We start from the raw sequence: 23,251 nt of genomic DNA, 5'->3' as shown, positions 1-23,251 counted from the left end.
CGCACTTATTTCCCTTGCCTATTTCAGCTTTCCCTTTCCCTTTTATTTAATCTTGCTCTTTCTGTTTCCTCCCACCCTAAGGACCTCTGCTCACTGCCCATCTGTTTCTCTTTCTGTTTGTGTATTTCTCACATGATTTCTAACCTTGGTTAGAAATACCAGCATACCTAGATTCAGATCACAGGCTCGCAGTTATTTCTTCAAATATCGCCCATTGATGTTTTCTGACCTTCTAGTGAATCGCAGCTTAGTTTTTAGATGAATGGAGTCGAGCTGATAGAACATCCCGTGCTTAGATTTCTCGTCCAGAGCTGGGCACACATGCATCTTTGAGGTGCTGGCGGCTTTGATCATGGGCGTCAGCATTCAGCATCTATATGCCAACTGCTGTGAAGTCATGCCATTAATCACTTCATAAATTGCTTCATATACAGGTGATAGCGTCTGTGATGCATCTGTTTGATCCTTTATATCAGTGGGACCTACACCAACGATAACCTTGCTTTCTACTAGAACTCTACATGGGGATTATGTTTAGGCTCTAGTGACTCGACCAAACCTGGCAATATTAAATTTAATAATAATAAATAAAATGTATATATTATTTATGAATACACTATATTGCCAAAAGTATTGGGACACCCCTCCAAATCATTGGATTCAGGTGTTCCAATCACTTCCATGGCCACACAGGTGTTAAAAATCAATCACCTAGGCATGCAGACTGCTCTAGAAATGTGTGAAAGAATGGGTCGCTCTCAGGAGCTCAGTGAATTCGAACGTGATGCCGTGATAGGTTGCCACCTGTGAAGTCAATTCATGAAATGTCCTCACTACTAAATATTCCACGGTCAAATGTTAGTGGTATTATAACAATGTGGAAGCAATTGGGAACAACATCAACTCAGCCACGGAGTGGTAGGCCACATAAAATCACAGAGAGGGGTCAGCGCATGCTGAGGCTCACAGTGCCCAGAAGTTGCCAACTTTCTGCAGAGTCAATATGTACAGACCTCCAAACTTAGTGGTGCCTTCAGATTAACTCAAGATCAGTGTGTAAAGAGCTTCATGGAATGGGTTTCCATGGCTGAGAAGCTGCATCCAAGGCTTACATCGCCAAGTGTAATGCAAAGTGTTGAATGCAGTGGTGTAAAGCACGCCGCCACTGGAGTCTAGAACAGTGGAGACGTGTTCTGTGGAGTGACGAATCATGCTTCTCTGTCTGGCAATCTGATAGACGAGTCTGGGTTTGGTGGTTGCCAGGAGAGCGGTACTTGCCTGACTGCATTGTGTCAAGTGTAAAGTTTGGTGGATGGGGGGGGGGTAGGGTGTGGGGTTGTTTTTCAGGGTTTCGGCTTAGCCCCTTAGTTCCAGTGAAAGGAACTCTTATTGCTTCAGCATACCAAGACATTTTGGACAATTTCATGCTCCCAAATTTGTGGGAACAGCACCAGTGAACAAAGCAAGGTACATTAAGACATTGATGAGCGAGTTTGGTGTGGAGGAACTTGACTGGCCTGCACAGAGCCCTGACCTCAACCCGATAGAACACCTTTGGGATGAATTAGAGCGGAGACTGTGAGCCGTCCAACATCAGTGCCTGACCTCACAAATGCACTCTAGAAGAATGGTCAAGAATTAACCTTGTGGAAAACCAACTCCATATTAAACCCTACAGATTAAGAACGGGATGTCATTAAAGCTCATGTAAAAGTAGACGTCCCAAAACTTTTGGCAATATAGTGTATCTGTCGAGATATTGAATATTTCATTGTACATGCTACTTTCCCCATTTGTACATTTCTATTTTTAATTTATTTAGACAAAATAGTACAGTCATTTTATTGTCAGCTTATATCAGTTGTCTGCCATAACATAGGGACATTAACAAACAGCATTTTATTATCAGTGCATCCCTATACTTTTTCATTAATTACAAACTAAGTCCAAACATGAAAACTGGCCTTGAAGCTAATATTATGATGGACCAGTCAAAAGTTTTAATCACGCTTTAATTTCCGTGCTGACCACCTGCAGCATCTTTATAACCTGTTACCCACCATCCTGTCCTTAATGGCAAAGCACTGACTGATGATATGAAAGTGATTTAATTTGATGCGAGAACATCTGGAGTTGTATTACTCAGCGGTAGCTTCAGGTTCATAATTTCAATTATAGAAGTGGATTGATGTGGGCTTTTGAAGGTGACTCGCTCCATTTATGGCGAATGAAATGATTCACAAGATGTTTTTGGCTCTGGTATGCCTCCAATTTGACCCAATAATCAGTGAATAATTGTTTTGTGGATGACTTATGAGGCGATTAAAGATATATTTATGTTATAACTGTAAAATCCGACATGCATCAAATTTGTTGATGTGCCGTGTGTGCTTTAGTGGTAAAATGAGCCATATTTGGTTAGGAAAAGTGAAGCTTTATCTAACCCATTTCAGATGTTATACAATATAAAAAAATATTTTCAAAGTTAATAAAACAAAGATTATTGAACTACATTTTACTAGAAAATACTATATCAGTCTTACTACTTTTTATTTTATTTTATACTTTTTACTTTTCATTCTACTTATTTTATTATGCCACCAATTATTTTTGTTGGTAATTTTGTTTTGTTTTAGCAAAATGTAGTTTGTTAACTTTGGGTAATGCATTAGATATATTGAACTAACAGTTAACTATTTTTACAGCATTTATTAATTTTGATTTATGCCTATTTATGCATATTTAATTACTACGAGTACTACTAATTACTTATTACTAATAAGTAGTTCTAATTTATTGTGTTATGTCCTGAAATGTTAATATAGAAATGAATATTGTCCTAAATGAATAAATGCTGTAAAAAAATATGGTTCATTGTTAGTTCATGATACCTAATGCATAAATGATGTGCCTAGTTAATTATTTTTACACATTTCCCTCCTTTTCCGTGTAGAAAGTTTCACCCCAGTTGTCCAAAAGAGCATTAAATACTCATGCTGAAGCTAGACGTATCATAAACCGAGCCATGTTATGACTTGAACTGCTTTCGATATGCAATATGATGTTATCAGATTTACTCGTGTGTTAAATCCACCAGCAATATCGTCCTGATAAAGATCTCTGGTCCATGTGCTTAAGTCAAAGGCAAGATGTTTCTCCATTTTGTTTTAATTTTCTTCTTCCTCGCTATGTAGCAAATCCCACTTTAATGAAAATAAAAACTATAGGATGATGTATGTTTTGAACATCTGCGCCAAAAGATCCGCCTCATGACGCGGTTTATTCTTTTGTGTTTTTCTTACCCCCCATACTCTGCTCTGTTTTCTGTGTGAGAAGCACTTCAAATAGCACTGGCAGCGTCCTACGCTTGGCTTGGCTCCTTTTCCACTGCACATCTCCCGTCTTATACACAGTCGACATCAAACGCATCTCCTGTCCTAGCATCAAAGTGCGGGACGGTTTGTTTCTGTCCCTCTTGCCCTTTCCCTGTTCCTGGAGCTGGTGTTTATGCTGGGATTTTCATTAGCAAACACATGCTAGACGTGCTAATCCCTTGTGGTCTTATTTTTGCCTTGTTCTGATGGGGCCCAGCTGTATCGCTGTGGCGTATTTGTGCGAGGAGCGATCTTTAAAAACAAAGTTTGTCAGGGAGATGAATCTTGGGGCTGACAGGAAGCTGGCACTGATCTTGGTGTCTTGAGCTTGATGGTGGCCCGCAGTTATTTGCTCAAAGTGACGGTACTCCACCAAAATTAAGTGCATTTGGAAACGTTTTAAATCAAACCCAGCACTGCTAACGGATACACAGTCAGTGTATGTTTGCGCTATAGTTCAAACATATTCCATTAAGTTGAAATCAATTTCATTTGGTCCAGGTGTTGTGTTGTGCTTCATAATGGTGATATAAAATATGTAAATAAATAGAATTATATATAGAAATATCTACAAAAGCTTGTGTTTTCTGAAATGGTTAGTATGTATAATGTAATATAATCATTCGAATTTTACATAGTTTTTGATTTATTATTAAATTGTATAATTAATTTAAATGTTAAATTCTGCCCCTAAACATACCTATCACAGGAAACATTCTGCAATTTTACTTTCTCAACAAAAAAAACCCACCCTGTATGATATATAAGCATTTTGAAAAGTGGGGATATGGGTAATGTCCTCATATTTCACCCTCTCCTTGTAATACCCATGTCATTATACACATTTGTGTCCTGATATTTCACAAAAACAAGCACACATACACGTGTGTGTGTGTCTATATATATATACACACACACTCACTCACCTAAAGGATTATTAGGTACACCATACTAATACTGTGTTTGACCCCCTTTCACCTTCAGAACTGCCTTAATTCTGTGTCATTGATTCAATAAGCTGCTAAAAGCATTCTTTAGAAATGTTGGTCCATATTGATAGGATAGCATCTTGCAGTTGATGGAGATTAGTGGGATGCACATCCAGGGCATGAAGCTCCCGCTCCACCACATCCCAAAGATGCTCTATTGTGTCAAGAGCTGGTGACTGTGGGGGCCATTTTAGTACAGTGAACTCATTGCCATGTTCAAGAAACCAATTTGAAATGATTCGAGCTTTGTGACATGGTGCATTATCCTGATGCAAGTAGCCATCAGAGGATGGGTACATGGTGGTCATAAAGGGATGGACATTGTCAGAAACAATGCTCAGGTAGACCGTGGCATTTAAACGAAGCCCAATTGGCACTAAGGGGCCTAAAGTGTGCCAAGAAAACATCCCCCAACCATTACACCACCAACACCACCACAGTGGCCACAAGGCATGATGGATCCATGTTCTCATTCTGTTTACGCCAAATTCTGACTCTACCATCTGAATGTCTCAACAGAAATCGAGACTCGTCAGACCAGGCAACATTTTTCCACTCTTCAACTGTCCAATTTTTAATGAGCTTGTGCAAATTTTAGCCTCTTTTTCCAATTTGTAGTGGAGATGAGTGGTACCCGGTGGGGTCTTCTGCTGTTGTAGCCCATCCGCCTCAAGGTTGTGTGTGTTGTGGCTTCACAAATGCTTTGCTGCATACCTCGGTTGTAACGAGTGGTTATTTCAGTCAAAGTTGCTCTTCTATCAGCTTGAATCAGTCGGCCCATTCTCCTCTGACCTCTAGCATCAACAAGGTATTTTCGCCCACAGGACTGCCGCATACTGGATGTTTTTTCCCTTTTCACACCATTCTTTGTAAACCCTAGAAATGGTTGTGCGTGAAAATCCCAGTAACTGAGCAGATTGTACAATACTCAGACCAGCCCGTCTGGCACCAATAACTCAAAAAATGCTTAAATCACCTTTCTTTACCATTCTGACATTTAGCTTGGAGTTCAGGAGATTGCCTTGACCAGGACCACACCCCTAAATGCATTGAAGCAACTGCTATGTGATTGGTTGATTATTATTAATGAGATGCATATTATTAATGCATTAATGAGAAATTGAACAGGTGTTCCTAATAATCCTGTAGGTGAGTGTGTGTATATATACACAGTGCCTTGCGAAAGTATTCGGCCCCCTTGAACTTTGCGACCTTTTGCCACATTTCAGGCTTCAAACATAAAGATATAAAACTGTAATTTTTTTTTGAAGAATCAACAACAAGTGGGACACAATCATGAAGTTGAATAAAATTTATTGGATATTTCAAACTTTTTTAACAAATCAAAAACTGAAAAATTGGGTGTGCAAAATTATTCGGCCCCCTTAAGTTAATACTTTGCAGCACCACCTTTTGCTGCGATTACATCTTGGGGGTATGTCTCTATCAGTTTTGCACATCGAGAGACTGAAATTTTTGCCCATTCCTCGTTGCAGAACAGCTCGAGCTCAGTGAGGTTGGATGGAGAGCGTTGGTGAACAGCAGTTTTCAGTTCTTTCCACAGATTCTCGATTGGATTCAGGTCTGGACTTTGACTTGGCCATTCTAACACCTGGATATGTTTATTTTTGAACCATTCCATTGTAGATTTTGCTTTATGTTTTGGATCATTGTCTTGTTGGAAGACAAATCTCCGTCCCAGTCTCAGGTCTTTTGCAGACTACATCAGGTTTTCCTCCAGAATGGTCCTGTATTTGGCTCCATCCATCTTCCCATCAATTTTAACCATCTTCCCTGTCCCTGCTGAAGAAAAGCAGGCCCAAACCATGATGCTGCCACCACCATGTTTGACAGTGGGGATGGTGTGTTCAGGGTGATGAGCTGTGTTGCTTTTACGCCAAACATAACGTTTTGCATTGTTGCCATAAAGTTCAATTTTGGTTTCATAGGTTATTATGGTTATAATTAGATTCTATATTTATATTTATAAAATATAGATGTTAGTTAATTAAACATTTTAATTTAACCAGTTTCTAAGTATGTAATGATAAATTAAATTACTTAATTTCAGTGTATTGGATTGAATTTAGTTTGCTGAGAAAAAATTATTGAAAATCTTTTCTTTTTTTGATCTTATCAAATTATTTTACTTAATGAATCATTGTTTTAAAATGACAGCCTTAATAAGATGAAGAGAGGGATCTGTTGCTGTAGAATACAACAGAAATATTAACCAACTCAGTGGAGCCAGTAATTTCTTCACTTCACCAGACACGAGATGTTTGTATATGTCAGGAGTTCCTGTTTCCTGGAGCTGTGAACGCCAATCACACATTGTGCTTCTTGCAAACCATGTTGTTAACATTGTCTTTAAAACACACTTCACAGAGGAATGCCCCGTGGATCTGGCCCATCAAACCACTTGAAGACTAAACATAAACACACGTTCATGGAGTGAGAGATTCCTTCAGTCAGCAATTGTAGTCATTGATCTGTTTTTCTTCTCTTCGGGATTCTCAGTTTTATGCATTGACCTGTTACTCAGTAGTATATAATGGCCGCTTTTTAAATATATGGCTAAATGACAGCAACACTCTCCAACTTGTATCTCTGTTAAAAATCAACTAACCCAATCATATTTTGGACTTCACAAACTGTTTGTATCTATGAATCACAGGAGATTTGCATGTGTATAATTCAGATTAGATCACTCTAAACAGACATGATAGTCCAGCCCCTGTTATTTTTTTCTTTCTTTATTTTTTCTTGAAATGCTTGAGCATTAGTCCAAGATATTTCTCATGCTAAGGAACTCTCCGGAAGCAGTCAGTCACGCATTCGTCCAGACAGCCACGTGCAGTTTTCCCATAGAGCGACTGACACTTTTCCCAAATCTGTACAATCATATATCCGTATCCAATTAATTACTCAGCACATTTATGAGTGTTTTTAAGAAATACTTTGAGACATTATGTAGTTTTTTATTTATGTAGTTTTAGTTCAGCTTGTTCTGCAAGTAAAAAAGTCTTTAAAATGGCCTGGATATGCATATAGGTCAGGCATAACATGATCAAAGTGGTCGAGTGTAGTGTCCAAAATCCTTACACACACACACACACACACGCACACACAATCCTTTGGGTGTTGCTGAGTGGAGTTTGACATGCAGAGGTGTTCTCAATAACCCCAAACGGGGCCAGACCCCGGATCTAAATCACTATATCGCTTGCCATCAGCGCACTTGAGAAACCATAGATTGTGAACCATTCACGAGGATTCAAAAATTCAAATCTTAAACCACTGCGGTTATCGAGTAAAACTGAGCACAAACTACCAGCCAAGACTGAGGATCCAGGTCATGCTTTTCCCACAAAACATTTTTCCAAGGTCAAAACCGCAGTGCAAACCGTGCTGTAAATTGCATCATGTAATATTTAATACTCCCTTCCCTTCTCTTGTCTCATGCAGGTGCAATACTCAGATCGGCAAACAGACAAAGAGTTCATGACCTACCTGACCCTCTCACCTGTGCAGATGACTTTCCACGGCATTGGGAGCTCCATTCCAGCTAGCCATGACCAGGTAATCTAACTGCTCTATCACTCTGTCTGGCTGTCGTTCTATCTATTGTTTATTCTCTCATTCTATCTATCGTTTATTCTGTCTGTGTATTGTTTGTTCTGTTATTAAGTCTATCTGTCGTTCAATCTATCGTTCTATTTTTGTTCAATTCTATTATTATTCTGTCTATTGTTCAATTGTCCGTTCTATTCATTATTCTATTATTATCATTATTCTATTATTATTCTATCTATTCTGTATTTTCGCTCATTCTATCATTTGTTCTCTTGTGCTATCTATAATTTGTGTTGTTGGTCTGTCTCGTTCAATATATTGTTCGTTCTGTTGTTCTGTCGCTCTTTCTACCGTTTGTTGTCTTTCATCTATCTATCTATCTATCTATCTATCTATCTATCTATCTATCTATCTATCTATCTATCTATCTATCTATCTATCTATCTATCTATCTATCTATCTATCTATCTATCCATCCGTCTGTCCGTTTGTCTGTCTGTCTGTCTATCGTTCAATCTATCTATCTATCGTTCAATCTATCTATCGTTCATTCTATCTATCCTTCAATCTATCTATCCATCCATCCATCCATCCATCCATCCATCCATCCATCCATCCGTCCGTCCGTCCGTCCGTCCGTCCGTCTGTCTGTCTGTCTGTCTGTCTGTCTATCGTTCAATCTATCTATCTATCTATCTATCTATCTATCTATCTATCTATCTATCTATCTATCTATCTATCTATCTATCCATCTATCCATCTATCCATCTATCCATCTATCCATCTGTCCGTCTGTCCGTCTGTCTGTCTGTCGTTCAATCTATCTATCTATCGTTCAATCTATCTATCGTTCAATCTATCTATCATTCAATCTATCTATCTTTCAATCTATCTATCGTTCAATCTATCGTTCAATCTATCGTTCAATCTATCGTTCAATCTATCGATCTATCTATCTATCTATCTATCTATCTATCTATCTATCTATCTATCTATCTATCTATCTATCTATCTATCTATCTATCTATCTATCTATCTATCTATCTATCTATCTATCCATCCATCCATCCGTCTATCCGTCTGTCCGTTTGTCTGTCTGTCTGTCTGTCTATCGTTCAATCTATCTATCTATCTATCTATCTATCTATCTATCTATCTATCTATCTATCTATCTATCTATCTATCTATCTATCTATCTATCTATCTATCTATCTATCTATCTATCTATCTATCTATCTAATCTTAGATGTATGCATTTTTTATTATTTAACAAAACATTAAAGAAAGTTTATATATCAGAACACTAAGAAAAGTTTCCACCATCCATTAATTACACCATTTAGAGGGAGGTCATTAAAATGTTTTGAAATGTTCTGAAAAAAGCTTCAGCAGGATAATTTGTTTGCAGATGCCACTGATATTTTACATGACATTCAAACATTGTCCATGTGAACTTAATTAATGTTAAATGAGTTTCAAATACAGATGATTTGAAAGAAATGATTTATTCAACAGGCTGGTATTTTGTCACCTTTTTCCCACAGTTTTTCTAGCCATTTGACAGTATTCCAAGACGATTTGTTGATTGCTTGGGAATACAAAACTATTATTGGGAAAATGGCAACCCGATTGTCAGCCTCGTGCTGACAGGTCTGAAAGCATCATGGAGTGTGCTGTCAATAAGAGGTGTTCATTATGAAGATTCATTGGGGAGAACATGTTGTGCACAGATTTTTGTATTGCATTGTTTGTTTGCAGAGTTTCCTTGGATATATCCTACCATACGCAGCCAGTTACTTACCAGCGCAATTTCACTTTTCAAGATTTTATCACCGTCAACATTCAGGCAATCAGAGCAAGCACAGCCATTATTCCCATTGTTAATGATAAGCGTGATTTAGTGACAGACCAGACCGCATTTGATTAGGTTTTCTTATTTAATTTTTCTTGCTGTAATTATGAAACAAAAAGAGCCCTAGGATCTGGAGTGGCTAGTATTCATGAGGTGGCTTATTGTGTAGTGTCATCCATGCAGAAAAGCGGTTGCTTACATTATCTAATCTAAACATAGGACACTCTTTTGTTCTGCCCTTCAAAGCTCCACTCTCTAATAAAGCCCGTTCTATAACCAGTAATAGGGATTTCTGTTGTGGGGACACAGCCGCCAGAGCAAAATGAAGGCAATATAGGCCATGGACTTGTTGTTGCCAAAAGCACTGGTGCATGACCGACTGTTAGGGAGCCTTTCTTTTCCAGATTCCTTAGTACAGTGGCGTCCAGCCACAAAAGGAGTCAGAACAATGAACCCAGGGTGGTTCTGGATTGTGACACTTTTTGGCCCAAGTTGCTCCACTGCCCCACAGTTTGCAGTCATTGCTTCTAACGATAATCCACTTCATAAAGAATGAGAGCAAGGCTCTTTCGATGTCACTGTGTAGTTTGTGGTTGAGCGGGGCTAGTTGTAACACTTTTTACTGCATTGAATATTTCTCAGGGTGGGTTTATTTTTGAAAGATTTCTATATAAGAAACAAACGGTAACTTTTTGTGACAGGATGCCCCAATAGCAGGAGGAGTTTTCACACTTGATGGGGGAATTTTTTTATGTGTAAAATAATAATCTGGCAAAACATAGTAAATTTTTTTGTCTAAATGGACTTACGACCTAAATAACAATGGACATACACAATGATCTGTGTTGTAACAGATGAGTTTGAGTTGTAATTATTAAATATTATAATTAGTGCTGTCAAATCGAGCCTTTTTCGGCGGTGCAATATTCCCCCAGTATCAGCACCAGAACCGTGTCGGTGCTTTATCATACTTATGCCATCGAACTGCTGTATAAACGCAATATCACATATGTATATATGATATTGCTCATATATTTTGTTGCGGTGTTGTCCTGTTTGACACTGTAAATCTGCTTTGAAACAATCGTCATGGTAAAAGCGGCATATAAATAACGTTGATTGATTGATTGATATACACAAACTTGTATGTTAGATATGATTAATCGATTTGACAGCACTAATTAAAATATTATATAATAAATGTATGCATTTATAATATATAATTAATTATATGTATTGTGTGTGTATAAATATATTTGGAAATTGTAGATAATTTATTTATACTACTGCTGATAATAGTAGTAATGCATGCTATATTATAATGTGATTATTTATTACTGTTATGTTTTTATTAATTATTTTGCAGTTTTGCTGAATTCACAACAAATGTTCTTCTAATTTTAGAGGGTTTTAAACTTAGATATTTCTAACCAACATGCTAAATCACTGCTAGAGAAAACGCATTTGTGTAATTGGATTTTTGAACCTTATAGCAATTGAGATGTGACAACTAGCCCCGGTTTACCTTCAACTGTTTCAGGGAAAGTGCAGCACTGTCAAGGTTGAGGAATCAACCTCACGTGTATGCAGATGGGGTTTGTGTTGCATGTGGACTGAGGCACGTGTGCTGGGGGTTGCTCAGATGGACTCTTATCTCTCTAACTATGTAGCCAGTGGCAATGTCATGGGCTCCATTGATAACTCTTTCCTGGAGATTACAGTATACTGTCATTCAACCTGAATGAAGACTATCAGTGCCCAAGAAGAGAGACTTATCAGTGTGTAGCACTTTATTAATCCATCTAAATTAAATTTAGCTTCTTAAACCAGCCACACTATATTTTGTATCATATATCACAGATTAGTGATTAAGATGTTAATGTGGCTGTAATGTACACAATGTTTCCCCATAGTCACTTTTTGACACTTAGTCATTGGTAGAATTGACAGAGTCCTGCGGAGAGGCATGTAGAGTTGCTCCTGCACTTTCCTGGATCCTGCAGAGCCTGTCAGTTCACAGGGCCGAGGGCCCTGCTCTTTCTCACTGCCAAAGAAGGCCTCAAGCCCCCATAGCCTGACACCCCTCCTGCCCTGATCCTTGGCCCTCCATGTGCATTCCTGGAGGGCCTGGGCGTCTTAGATATACAGCTGAGCGCCCCCGCCGACCCTGTGCCAGCCACGCAATGCCATCTGCCCAACATATGTTTGCATTCACTCGTCTGCCTTGAGCTCCGAACTTACTGGAGGCCAAAAAACATACTTAGCTCACATCTCTCTTGGCTCTTAATGTCTTTTTCGAATGCTGTATATGTAGGTTTTGATTCTGTGAATCGATTTTAATGTTGTCATTAGTGCGCTTATGAAAATATTACTTGAAAAGTTACTTGAACTGGTCCAGCATGTTGATCCCAGAGTGTTTGATTCCAGGAACACCGTGTCCATTTTTGGCTTGTTAAGGCCTTTAAATTGTCCATGTTCTACAGAGCTGAAGTAACATAAGTGTCAGCCCACAGCGGCAACAAACATGTCAAAGCGGGGAGCTCACAGAGCCCTGCACGAGGTGTTGCTTATACAACATGGAGGCCCTGAAATCGAATGTGACAGGGCGAATTTGGCTGCTGCTGCGTGTGCACGCTGTGCTCAGCTGGCTGCTCTTTTCCCAAGAGCCTTTGCATCCAGCCTTCAAGCTGAGTCCTGGGAATAGTGCAACCTCATACATCAGGGGAGAGCTGAAGCTGGCAGATTCTGAAGCTCTAAAATGAAGACTAAGAGCTGACTGTCAGAGGACAGAAGTTCTCGAATCTCAACTAAAGTTTGGTTGCTCACTGTTTTAATCCTTTAGGACTTAAGATATTTTAGGAGATAATTAGTAAATTTCCTACCATAAATATACTAAAAATGTATTATTATTAGTATAGCCCGATATATTGGTCTGTTGTTTTTATCGGTCTGCAGATTTTATCGGCATATATGGACCTGTCACAGATATATCAGCATCTGCGTATATGCGGAAGATAAGCCACCGATTTGAACACACCCAGCATCTCACAGCGCACAAATATTCACACAAATGAAGTCAAAATGCCGGTCTTGTCGAGTATCATCGTAAACATAGTCGGTTATGTCTTAAGTGAACAAAAACATGAAAGTTTCATGGTCACAGAATATTTTGTGTGAATATCTGAACATGCAATATATCAAAAGAAAGAACACGTTATTCTTACTTCTTGCTTTCTTTTTTTATCAACACTTGAATCTGGGTATGTTTCATGAAAAAAAGCAACATTTTGAGGAAAAAAACGTTTTGATTTATATGATGTTATTTATATCGCGATTTCTATCGTTATTTTATTTACATATGCATCTGCTCATATGAGATCACTCGTGTCTGCTACTTCTTCCCCTGTGTTTTGATCAGGAGATTTTGTACTTGTTTAGGTGATCCCCCCACCCCACCACCACCACCATAAAACAATGGAAACATGGAATGTGGTCAATGGCAGGAAAGCGTTTTCTCATTAAAGACGAAATAACGAAAGACAGAAAAAAATCACTCACTGCTCTTGACTGAATAAGTTTAATAATGGTTCATCTATATTTATACAGTGAAGCCTATGAAGTGATATTTTACACCTGATTACTATTTCTGTAGCCTACCTCAAACATAACTTTTTTCATTTGTATGTTTGTTCTGTTTTAGTCCTTTTTATGTACAATGTATATATATTATGTATATACTGTATTCTATATATTTTTTACTTCCTAATATCGGTATCGGCCCCAACAACCCATATTGGTCGGGCTCTAATTATCAGTAAGTTGCTAATGACTTGATTAAACTTTAAAGTTTAAACTTTAAAATTGAACTTTAAAGGCGATTTTCTCAATATTTTGATTTCTTTTCCCACCCTCAGATTCCAGGTTTTCAAATAGTTGTTTCTCAGACAAATATTGTCCTACAAAATCATACTTCAATGGAACGCTTATTTATTCAGCTTTCAGATGATGTGTAAATCTCAATAAATAAAAAAACCCACATTTACGTTTTGTGGTCACATATACAAAAAAGTTGGAGACAGAGGCTCAACCAGACAAAAGTTTTCACATTATATGTATATATATATATATATATATATATATATATATATATATATATATATATATATATATATAATGTGAAAACTTTTGTCTATATAAAAGGGATCGTTCACTCAAAAATACATATTTGTCATAATTTAATAACCCTCATGTCATTCCAAACCTGACGATATTTTGAAGCTAACTGTTTTTGTCCATACAATGAAAGTCAGTTTTATTGTGATGAAAATGAAAACATTTTTCAAAATATCTTCTTTTGTGTTCGACAGAAGAAAGAAAGTCCAAGTTTCATTTTTGGGTGAACTATCCATTTAAAGTTTCAGCCAGATTGTTTCATTTCTGTCTGCGGGATGCATACAAACCATGAAAAGTTCTTAAAGTTTTTTTTCTTCTCTCACATAACTGGAAAGACTTTGAGACAATTTCTCCTGGCATCTTCACTTCCTAACAGAACTGAGACATTGTTCTCGAGCAATTAATTGCAGCCCTTGGATCTTGTATGTTTCATTATGTGCTTGTTTGTTTGCAAAAGAAAACTCGTTCATGGTGAGAATGCTTTCCTCTTGTTGGAAAATGGCTCTTTCATTACGTCAAGCGAGGAGAAAGTGATTGTGCGACAATTCGGACACCTGTTGAGAGGATGGGCAGCTATTGACAGGCCTGATTCATGGCCGAGAGGCTGCTGCGTCCATCTTCAGAAGATCTCCCGCCGGGTGCTGGGCCGTTTGAAGTCTTCTCTGGCCCAGGGCTGGAGACGTTAGTACAGCAGGCCGCCTCTGTCAGGGGTCTCGGCATGTTACTCAACTCGGCAGCTGTTCTCGTCTTCTCCCTTTGACATGGACTAAGCCTTGCATAATGTCTGTGTCGCCTACAACGGCACCTGTAGGAAATCCGTTTACGTAAAAACACAACTAAAAGGGCCATGCCTAATCTTCATTCTTTTGAGGAGGATTATTTTTGCGAAGAGGATTATTTTTTCCAAGGCTAATTGTATTTTAAAAGTCCACCAAGCCAAAACCTGTTACATTAATTGGAATGATGAGAGAAGTTCATATTAGGTTAGAAAAATACTATGTATGATATTTACAGCTGATCTTTGGGTATGTTAAAAATGGCCTCAAAACGTTCAATACTGTAAAGGCTTTGGGCAAATTAAGCTAAATTCAGTTCTAAATTTTAACCGGCATGGTTTGGAAAGGGTTTTCCGACACATTCTAATATGGAAGTATTATGGAATTTTGACCCATTAGTTAATAATTGCTAAAAAATAATTGTTATCTTTCAAATCAACTGAAGCTATAGGGCTTCTGTGATTATACACTTACCATTCAAATCTTTGTGGTCGGAAGGATCTTTTATGGCTTTTGAAAGAAGTCTCTTATGCTCACCAAGGCTGCATTTATATGATCAGAATTTTGGCAAAACAGTAATATTGTAAAATATTATTATTATTATTTTTTTTTTTTTTTTTTTGCTGTATTCTATGTTCATTTAGTTTAAAATGTAATTTATTCTGAAATGGAAAAAATGAAGTTTCAGCATCATTACTCCAGTCTTCAGTGTCAAATTATCCTTCAGAAATCATTCTAATATACTCATTTGGTGCTCATTAAAACAGGTGTGCTAATTAATATTTTTGCAGAAACCACAATACATTTATGTTTTCGGGATTTTTTAATGAATCAGAAGTTCAAGTGAACAGCGCAGCGGTTTCTTTTGTAACATTATAAATGTCTTAACTGTATCTTTTTATCAATTGAATACATTCTTAATGCATCCTTGCTGAAAAAAATGTAGAATTATTTTTTACAAACTTTTGAAAGGTAGTTTAAAGACTACAAATTACTAACTAAACCATAATTGTTAATAAGAATTAACAAGAAAATGCAAACGTGTCTAATAATAAGAGCCTATTTATACTTGCTTATTCCATCATCATTTCTATAGTAAAGGAAGATGCCTATAGATTGGAATAAAATGGGCATCTACATATGTACACACACACACAAACACACACGTCTGGTGAACTATCTTTCTGGGGACTCTCCATAGACGTAATGGTTTTTATACTGTACAAACCATATATTATATTCTCCTACACTGCCCCTGCCCCTAAACCTACCCATCACACGAAACTTTATGCAGTTTTACATTTCAAAGAACTCATTCTGTATGATTTACAAGCTTTTGTATCCATTTGGACCTCAGTTTAGGTCCCCACAGTGACACGAGTCCTCGTGAGTCTGTGTGCTTTCAGGTTGAAGTCCCCACGAGGCTAGAAAAACATATGCACACATACACACACACACACAAAGAAAACACAAAAACTTCCTAAAGTTTGTATTGTGTTGAAGCCTTTATCATGTGGTTTCCCCCGGAATGATTCCTTCATTTTCTTGCCTAATAGAAGCAGCTGGATTTTCACTGACCTTAAACTGGTCCCACTGAAAGACTCAAGAGGTTATATTGTGATGGTTGCATTTTTCTAGATAAATTATTCGATTTCTATAGATTAATCTGCTGAGTATTGAATCAAATAGGGCTAAACTAGGTTTCTCTACTTCTAGTCCATCCCTCCTTTTAGTGAAGATTCGGTCCTCCCGTTGGCTTGTTTAGGATCTTTAGTGTCATTTAACATTACTCATTCATCTCTTCAGCTTTTGGACATTCATCATAAGCCGCTCGGGTCGAATGTCAGCTCTTATCACCGCTCGCGACGTGTCGGGAGGAAAACGAATAATGATAACGTGAGGTCGTGGTTTAGTGATACCAGTCCCTTTTCTCTCTACACCCCCCAAAGCCCACCGTTCTAGTGGCGACTTTTCCCCCCTTTTTTCGGAGCCCCTGCTTTCAGCAGGAGGTAGCGGGTTGATCAGCACCCATTTGTCAAGCGGGCCCACACTGCGGCGAGACCCCATTAGCCTGTCTTTGAACGTCGCTGTCTCAAACCGTCCCATCGAGACCCCCCTGACGGCCCGTCGCACCAGCAGCCGCGGGCTTTGGTGAGAAAACAAAACCCTTCCATTGCACCATCACTCACCCTTGCATGTCTGTCATCTGTTTTTCTTAGGAAACGACTTTCAAAGTTGGGCGTATTAGAATGCGGGGGGACCTCAAACGAAGCGTCAAGAGATGATAGGGCGAAGGGGAGGGAAACGTCTTTTCTTTTTCCCCTCATTGACCCCCCTCCAATGCCCATCCCTCAACAAGCTTTGAATCGGCCTGCCAGAGGATACGATTGTCGGGCCACTAATCTAAACATGAACTTGCACATTAAGGGCAACTTGTTGATACCTAAAGAGGCCTCTCCAAACACAAAGGGTTTGATAATAGGGCATTAGCACCTTGACGGACTCTTAAGTGCCAGACTCATTGGAGTTAACTACGGTGCCACAGTCGTGCTTCCCACTCGATTTTTCAAAGCCACAAGATTTTAATCACTCTGAGATTTCTATCGCTCACATGTTTGCTCTGGTGTTGAGTTGTGCAATGAGTATAATTCAGTCGGTCTGGCTCTGATTCACCAAACACGAAATTCCCATTTTTTTGCGTCATGTTTTACAAGAATTACCATTTAAATTGGGCTCATTTTAAACATTTAAAATGATTGTTTAAAAATTGTATGCAGCCTTGATTCCAAGCGATCTCACGCACTAAATACCGAAGGGCTCCTTTTGAATTTTTTTTCTTTCAGTTTTTATTGAATTAACCCATTTTATCTAATCTGTTTGTTGAGTTAGCCCATAAAGAAATCTGTTTGTCATACCCGTACACCAAAGTTGTGAGGAATGTTTGTTGACTTGTGCTCGGTGGATTTTGTCAGCCCACGTCAAAACTGGTTTTCATTTTCCGTTTGTTAATCTTTGTTAAAAAGCTTTTGTTTATTCTTCAAGGAGCAAAACAAAACAAAGGCTTAGTAGCAGAGCGAGAACATATGTTTGCCTTATCTGCAAGTTCAATGCATATGTGGGTGTTAGTGGTAAAATGATTATTTCAGACCACAACACCTCCATTGAGTCTTTCTGACACGGAGCTGCTGTTTTTTCGCACCCTTGCTAAGTGCTACATTCATTAGCACCTTGGTGCCAACAAAGCACAGTGTTTTGCCAATGGCCATTTAAATGTGTTATTTGGTGAGGGTTGTGTGAATTTATCGTTTGCTCAAACTGCACTGAGCTGTGATTATCAGTTAATCAATTCGTTCTGTTTGGTTCCTTTGAAATGAGTAGATGAGTGAATCTCATGAAACCTATTAAGAACATGCCCATGTGATATTTTACCCCAAAATATAAGAGATGATTTGTAAGATCATCTACTGGTTTGGTAAGATAATCAAGTGCACATTATTGAGTATATTTATAATAAATGCAATAATATCCAACCTATAGTACACTTTTTTATTTTATTAATATACAGTTTGAAAGTTGGGGGTCGGTTTTTGAAAATCAAATTATCTTATCAGGCTAAATTTATATGGCCAAAATAGCAATAATATTGAAATATTACCATTTAAAATAACTGGTTTCTTTTCAAATATATCTTTTTTAACTCTTTCCCCACCAGCGTTTTAAAAAAAAAGTTGCCAGCCACCGCCAGGGTTTTTGACCATTTTCACAAAAATGTAATAGCCCATAGAATATTGTGTTTTATGAATATTTTAGAATGCAATATATCAAAAGAAAGAGCTGACCCTCTTCTTTTAAACAACAACAATAACAAAAAAAAAAACGTTTATTCTAGCTTCATGCATTCCTTTTTTATCAACACTTGAAAATGGGTTTGTTTCATAAAAAAAGCAACATTTTGAACAAAAAGCTGAGAAAATCTCTGACTCAGATTTAGAGCGATGATCAAACACAGATGGAGTAGATCGAGCCTGACAACACCCCTAATGCTTGCACAGTCCTGTACCTCGTCCTGGGTCGACATTTCATTCAGTAACATTAGGCAGTTTTGATTTTTATGATGTTTAATGTTGATGATCACGTTATTTTACATATGCATTTGCTTACGATCGCGTGTTTTACTGCGTCTGAGCAGGAGATTCTGTACTCATTCAGAAGATGTGTAATAGCGCCCCCTAGCATCTAACAGTGGAAACACGGAAAATTGTGTGTTTGGCGGGGAAAGAGTTAGAGTAGTAATTTATTCCTTTGATGGCAAATCAGAATTTTCAGCATCATAACTCCAGTCGTCAGTGTCACATGATCCTTCAGAAATCATTCTAATATGATTTGATGCTCAAGAGAAATCTCTTAGTAGTATTGAAAACAGTTTATAGTTCATATTTTTTGTGTGTTTTAGGATTCTTTGATGAATTGAACAGCTTTTATTTAAAGTTGAAATCTTTTGTAACAGAATGATATGTCTTTACTGTCAGTTTTGATCAATTTAATGCAACCTTAAGATTAGAAGTATTATAAAAAATACTCATTACTGTAGTGCAAAGAAAATTTTAAATAATGTTAATTGCAAAGTGAAAGCTATTATTTTAAAAGCTAAAAGAATATTATGAATAATAGGATCAATAGGATAACAAGGCTCAATAGTGAAACATTTGGATAATTTTGGGTGAAGGGTGTTTAATTGCCTCTAAAACACTGTCACAATACAAAATAAATCTCAATGGCCCCTATAAATAGGCATTAATTTCAAATGACAAAATATAATCATCTTTTTTTTGTGAAGTGAACTACAACCAGGACATGTTTTGTGACTTACACCCACATATGTCAGTCTTTTGTATATATTTTTCCTATATGAATCCTTTTCTCATGGTTCCTTGTATAACCGCAGAAGTCAGCGCTCTTCTGTATTGTCAAGGTGAGAGGAAGGAGAGCTTTATAAAACTACATTTACAAGCCCGTGGGAAGGACCGGGTTTCACGCACAACCCGATCTATAAGCCTGAAATAGTCTCTTGATCCCAGTTTTCTCGATCGCTGTCACAGCGGCACTGAAAGACTCAGTCGGGAGCAAACTAACACTGACATTTAGAGATTCCTTCCCTGAAACAAACCCTATCCTTTGTCTGCTTTTTTAGTTACGCTTTAGTGCGAAAACCAGAGATTGAGATCCTCCCTTAACTTGATATGTGACACGCGTCTTGCGGTTGAGAGCTGTTCTACATTAATCATCGCAGAGCGCTTCTCCTGAGAACAGACTTTCAGGGGGTAATTGTAAGCATACACGAGACAATGAAACACGTTGTGTAATAAACCGCGAGTAGTAGGAAACACTATCCCGAGATGTGTTGATTTATTCATTTAAAAACATTTTTTTTGACAACCTGTAATTACGGGATGTCCTTGCCCAAATTATAGACTATTACTTGCGCTCAGCGTCTTAAGTGACAGTCTTGTTTAAAGTCTCAGCACGAGAGGATACGTTTGCTTTTAGCCGGCCACAGGCGCATGTGTGAGCGAACGTGTCCTTTTGTCCCGCAGACCTCAGGATGAGGATTGTGGATTTCTTAGCAGGGGTTCATTAGCGGCCCAATCAATTATAAGCACCTTAATCAGAGTTATCTAATGGAAGTGAGAGGAGCAATTTGAGAATGTTTTTCTGTCTGTCTGGGACCCCCTCTCATCTTTCAGACATCATGAAATTCCCGTGAACAGCGAGTGCACCAGGGGTTAACGCGGATTACGACCGAGGTGTCACACACTCCTGCTGCTAAAGCAAACAACAGGCTTTGTGTGTGTGTGTGTGTGTGTGTGTGTGTGTGTGTGTGTGTGTGTGTGTGTGTGTGTATGTGTGTGTGTGTATCTTAGGTGAGGAGCTTGATGAGTTGCCCCAATGTTGTCAGGATCCATAATAAGACAATACGTTCATTTTATTTCTGTATTATTATTATTTTTTTCAGAGAGATTATTATTACAGATCTGGGCTGCCTTTGGTCGCTGGTATTTCGGAGATGTACGTGTCGCAGGAAGTGTTCAGAAATGCATGACAGGTTTTATATGTCAGATTAATATACCCTTTGCATTTTCTGATTGGAAAAGGAAACTCTGCCTGCGTGGTCCTATCACATCTTCCTTTGCTCTCATGTGCATAGATTAGACAGGAGGAAAACGTGGCCAAATCATATAGCAAAATTGATGATGGTATTGTCAGTGTCATAATATGACAGTTATTTTTTCAGTTTTAGAACCCGAAGGGGAAGGTTAATATGCGCAGTTGTGTGATAAAAACAAATTGCTAGTAGATATTGAAATTTGATGTCAGTGTATTACAAAGTATAATGTGCTACCGTTTAAAAGATTGGGGTCAGTTCTTTTTTCTTTTCTTTTTTTGTATGAAATAATTTGATACTTTAATTCAGGTAGGACACATTAAGTTGATCAAAAGTGGCAGTAACAACATTTATTAATAAAAGATAAATCCTGTTATTTTGACATTTCTATTCATCCAAGAATAATGATTCAACACTGATAATAATAAATGTTTTTAAGCACCAAATCAGCATATCGAATGATTTCCCAAGGATCATGTGACTGAAGACTTAGCCAACTTTGCTAACACAGGAATAAATTACATTTTAAAATGTATTCAAATAGAACACGGTTATTTTAATCTGTAATAATATTTCACATAGGGCTGGGCAATAAGCTAAATCACATTGAGATTGCGATACAATTTACCTTTTTACTAAATATGGATTAATCTAATGGCACATCTATCTCAGACAGTCAGTGCAAGCGCTAATAAGTGATTTCTGCGTGTCTCTGTGTGAAGGAACTGCGTGGTTTTGTCTGATACACAAACTCACACACACTGTACGCTCAGCGTGTTTTCAGCATCTGCCGTCTCAATGTATGAAGACAGGATCTTCATCTCCAGAGCTGCTTTGAGAGTCACTTCACAAGCTTTTCACCATTTCTTTTGAGGAAAAACTACCATCAAATACACACTACTGCACTGTAAAAAAAAATCTTTGTTGGTTTAACTTAAAAAAGTAAGTAACCTGGTTGCCTTAAAATGTTGAGTTTATTGAAATACATTTTTTTAGTTGATACAATGAAGGAAATTTGTTTAATAAATAGAAACTCTAAATATTATTGTTACTGAACCACATAAAAAGTGTGATAAATCAGGAAAATAGCACAATTTGGCATGTGTCACTGCGTCATCACAAATAAAACGCAAACAATTACCCAATATGCTTACAAAATCTTTTAATAATATTTGAATAAAGGTTGTCGATTCTCAGAAATGTTCATTATATTAACTAATTTTTTTAATTTCATTGAACTCAAAATTTTAAGGCAACCAAGTAACTTATTTTAAAAATAATTTTTACATTGCATATACTAAAATATATTTCTCAAAGTCAAGTCAGGTCAACTTTATTTATATAAAGCAAGCAAAGCAGCTTCACACAAAAAATAATGCAACAGAATTTGATTTGGCTGCTCATTTAAATTATCATATAGAGACAATGTGGGCAGATCAGTAATTTAGTTGATTTAGTTGATTTAGTTTAGTAATTAAATTTATTTGGATATATTTAGTTGAAGTTTTAGCATCCCCAACTGAGCAAGCCAAGCCAAAGGCAGCAGTGGCAAGGAACCAAAACTCATCAGGTGTAAGTTAAGTAATAATCATAATACTGTTATTTCTAACGAATATCTCACAACCAAGAAGATATATTTTCATCCATGTTTTAAATGTATACAGTTCTTTTGTGATGCATCTTATTTGACAAAAAATAGAAATGCAATGTTTTGTTGTCATTTTTTTTGTCCCCATCCATTGGGAAAAGAGCAGCAATGAACATTCATTACAATTTCTCCTTTTGTGTTCTACAAGAAAGTTTCAAATTTAAAATGGCATGACATGATTATGAGTAGATGATGATGATGGCCTTTTCCTTTTGTTTTGAAAATCGTGGGTCATTGCCATTTTGGAACTGCATCTGATAACTCTGCAGCGTTATCCAGACAATCTCCATAAGCGACAAGTACTTGATGTCTGAAACAGGATTTCAACCTTGAGTAAAATAGCTCTGCTTAACATCAAGGCTTGCTATTCAAAGTAGGCACTTTAATATATTCTTCTCAAAGGTCTTGAGATTCCCTCTTTTTCATGCAGTCCCCATAACTTAGGAGTCTAGACGTGTAGCCTTGCGAGGATAACGGGTTGTGACTTTGAAATGAGATTTGCAGGATGAAAAGACAAGTGCATTGATTTATAAGAAGCCAGTGGGCAAGAAAATGTTTTCAGAGGCTGCGGAAGGCCACAAGGTCCTCCATTAATCCCCTGACCTCTGATAGGAGCAAAGAAGAAAGAAAGACAGGCGAAAGAGGATAGGGAGAGAAGACCTTGTCTGCTCTGTTGCGTGATGGGCTCAGCTGCAGGAAT

The 23,251-nt window shown here is 37.6% G+C and overlaps 1 protein-coding gene across 2 annotated transcripts in view; it reads left to right on the top strand.

Moving 5' to 3' along the window:
- Positions 1 to 23,251, top strand: part of stau2 (staufen double-stranded RNA binding protein 2) — a 149,926-nt gene that overhangs the window by 98,069 nt on the left and 28,606 nt on the right. For both annotated transcript variants that reach the window (XM_067434823.1, XM_067434822.1), the window contains exon 13: positions 7,832 to 7,945. In XM_067434823.1, the coding sequence (XP_067290924.1) occupies positions 7,832 to 7,945 (114 nt within the window). The remainder of the gene's footprint in view (positions 1 to 7,831; positions 7,946 to 23,251) is intronic.

This window comes from Pseudorasbora parva, chromosome 24 (genome assembly GCF_024679245.1).
Source record: "Pseudorasbora parva isolate DD20220531a chromosome 24, ASM2467924v1, whole genome shotgun sequence".
NCBI classification, from domain to species: domain Eukaryota; kingdom Metazoa; phylum Chordata; class Actinopteri; order Cypriniformes; family Gobionidae; genus Pseudorasbora; species Pseudorasbora parva.
The sequence above is the reverse complement of the archived record's forward strand: the minus strand, read 5'-3'. Positions and strand labels throughout refer to the sequence as shown.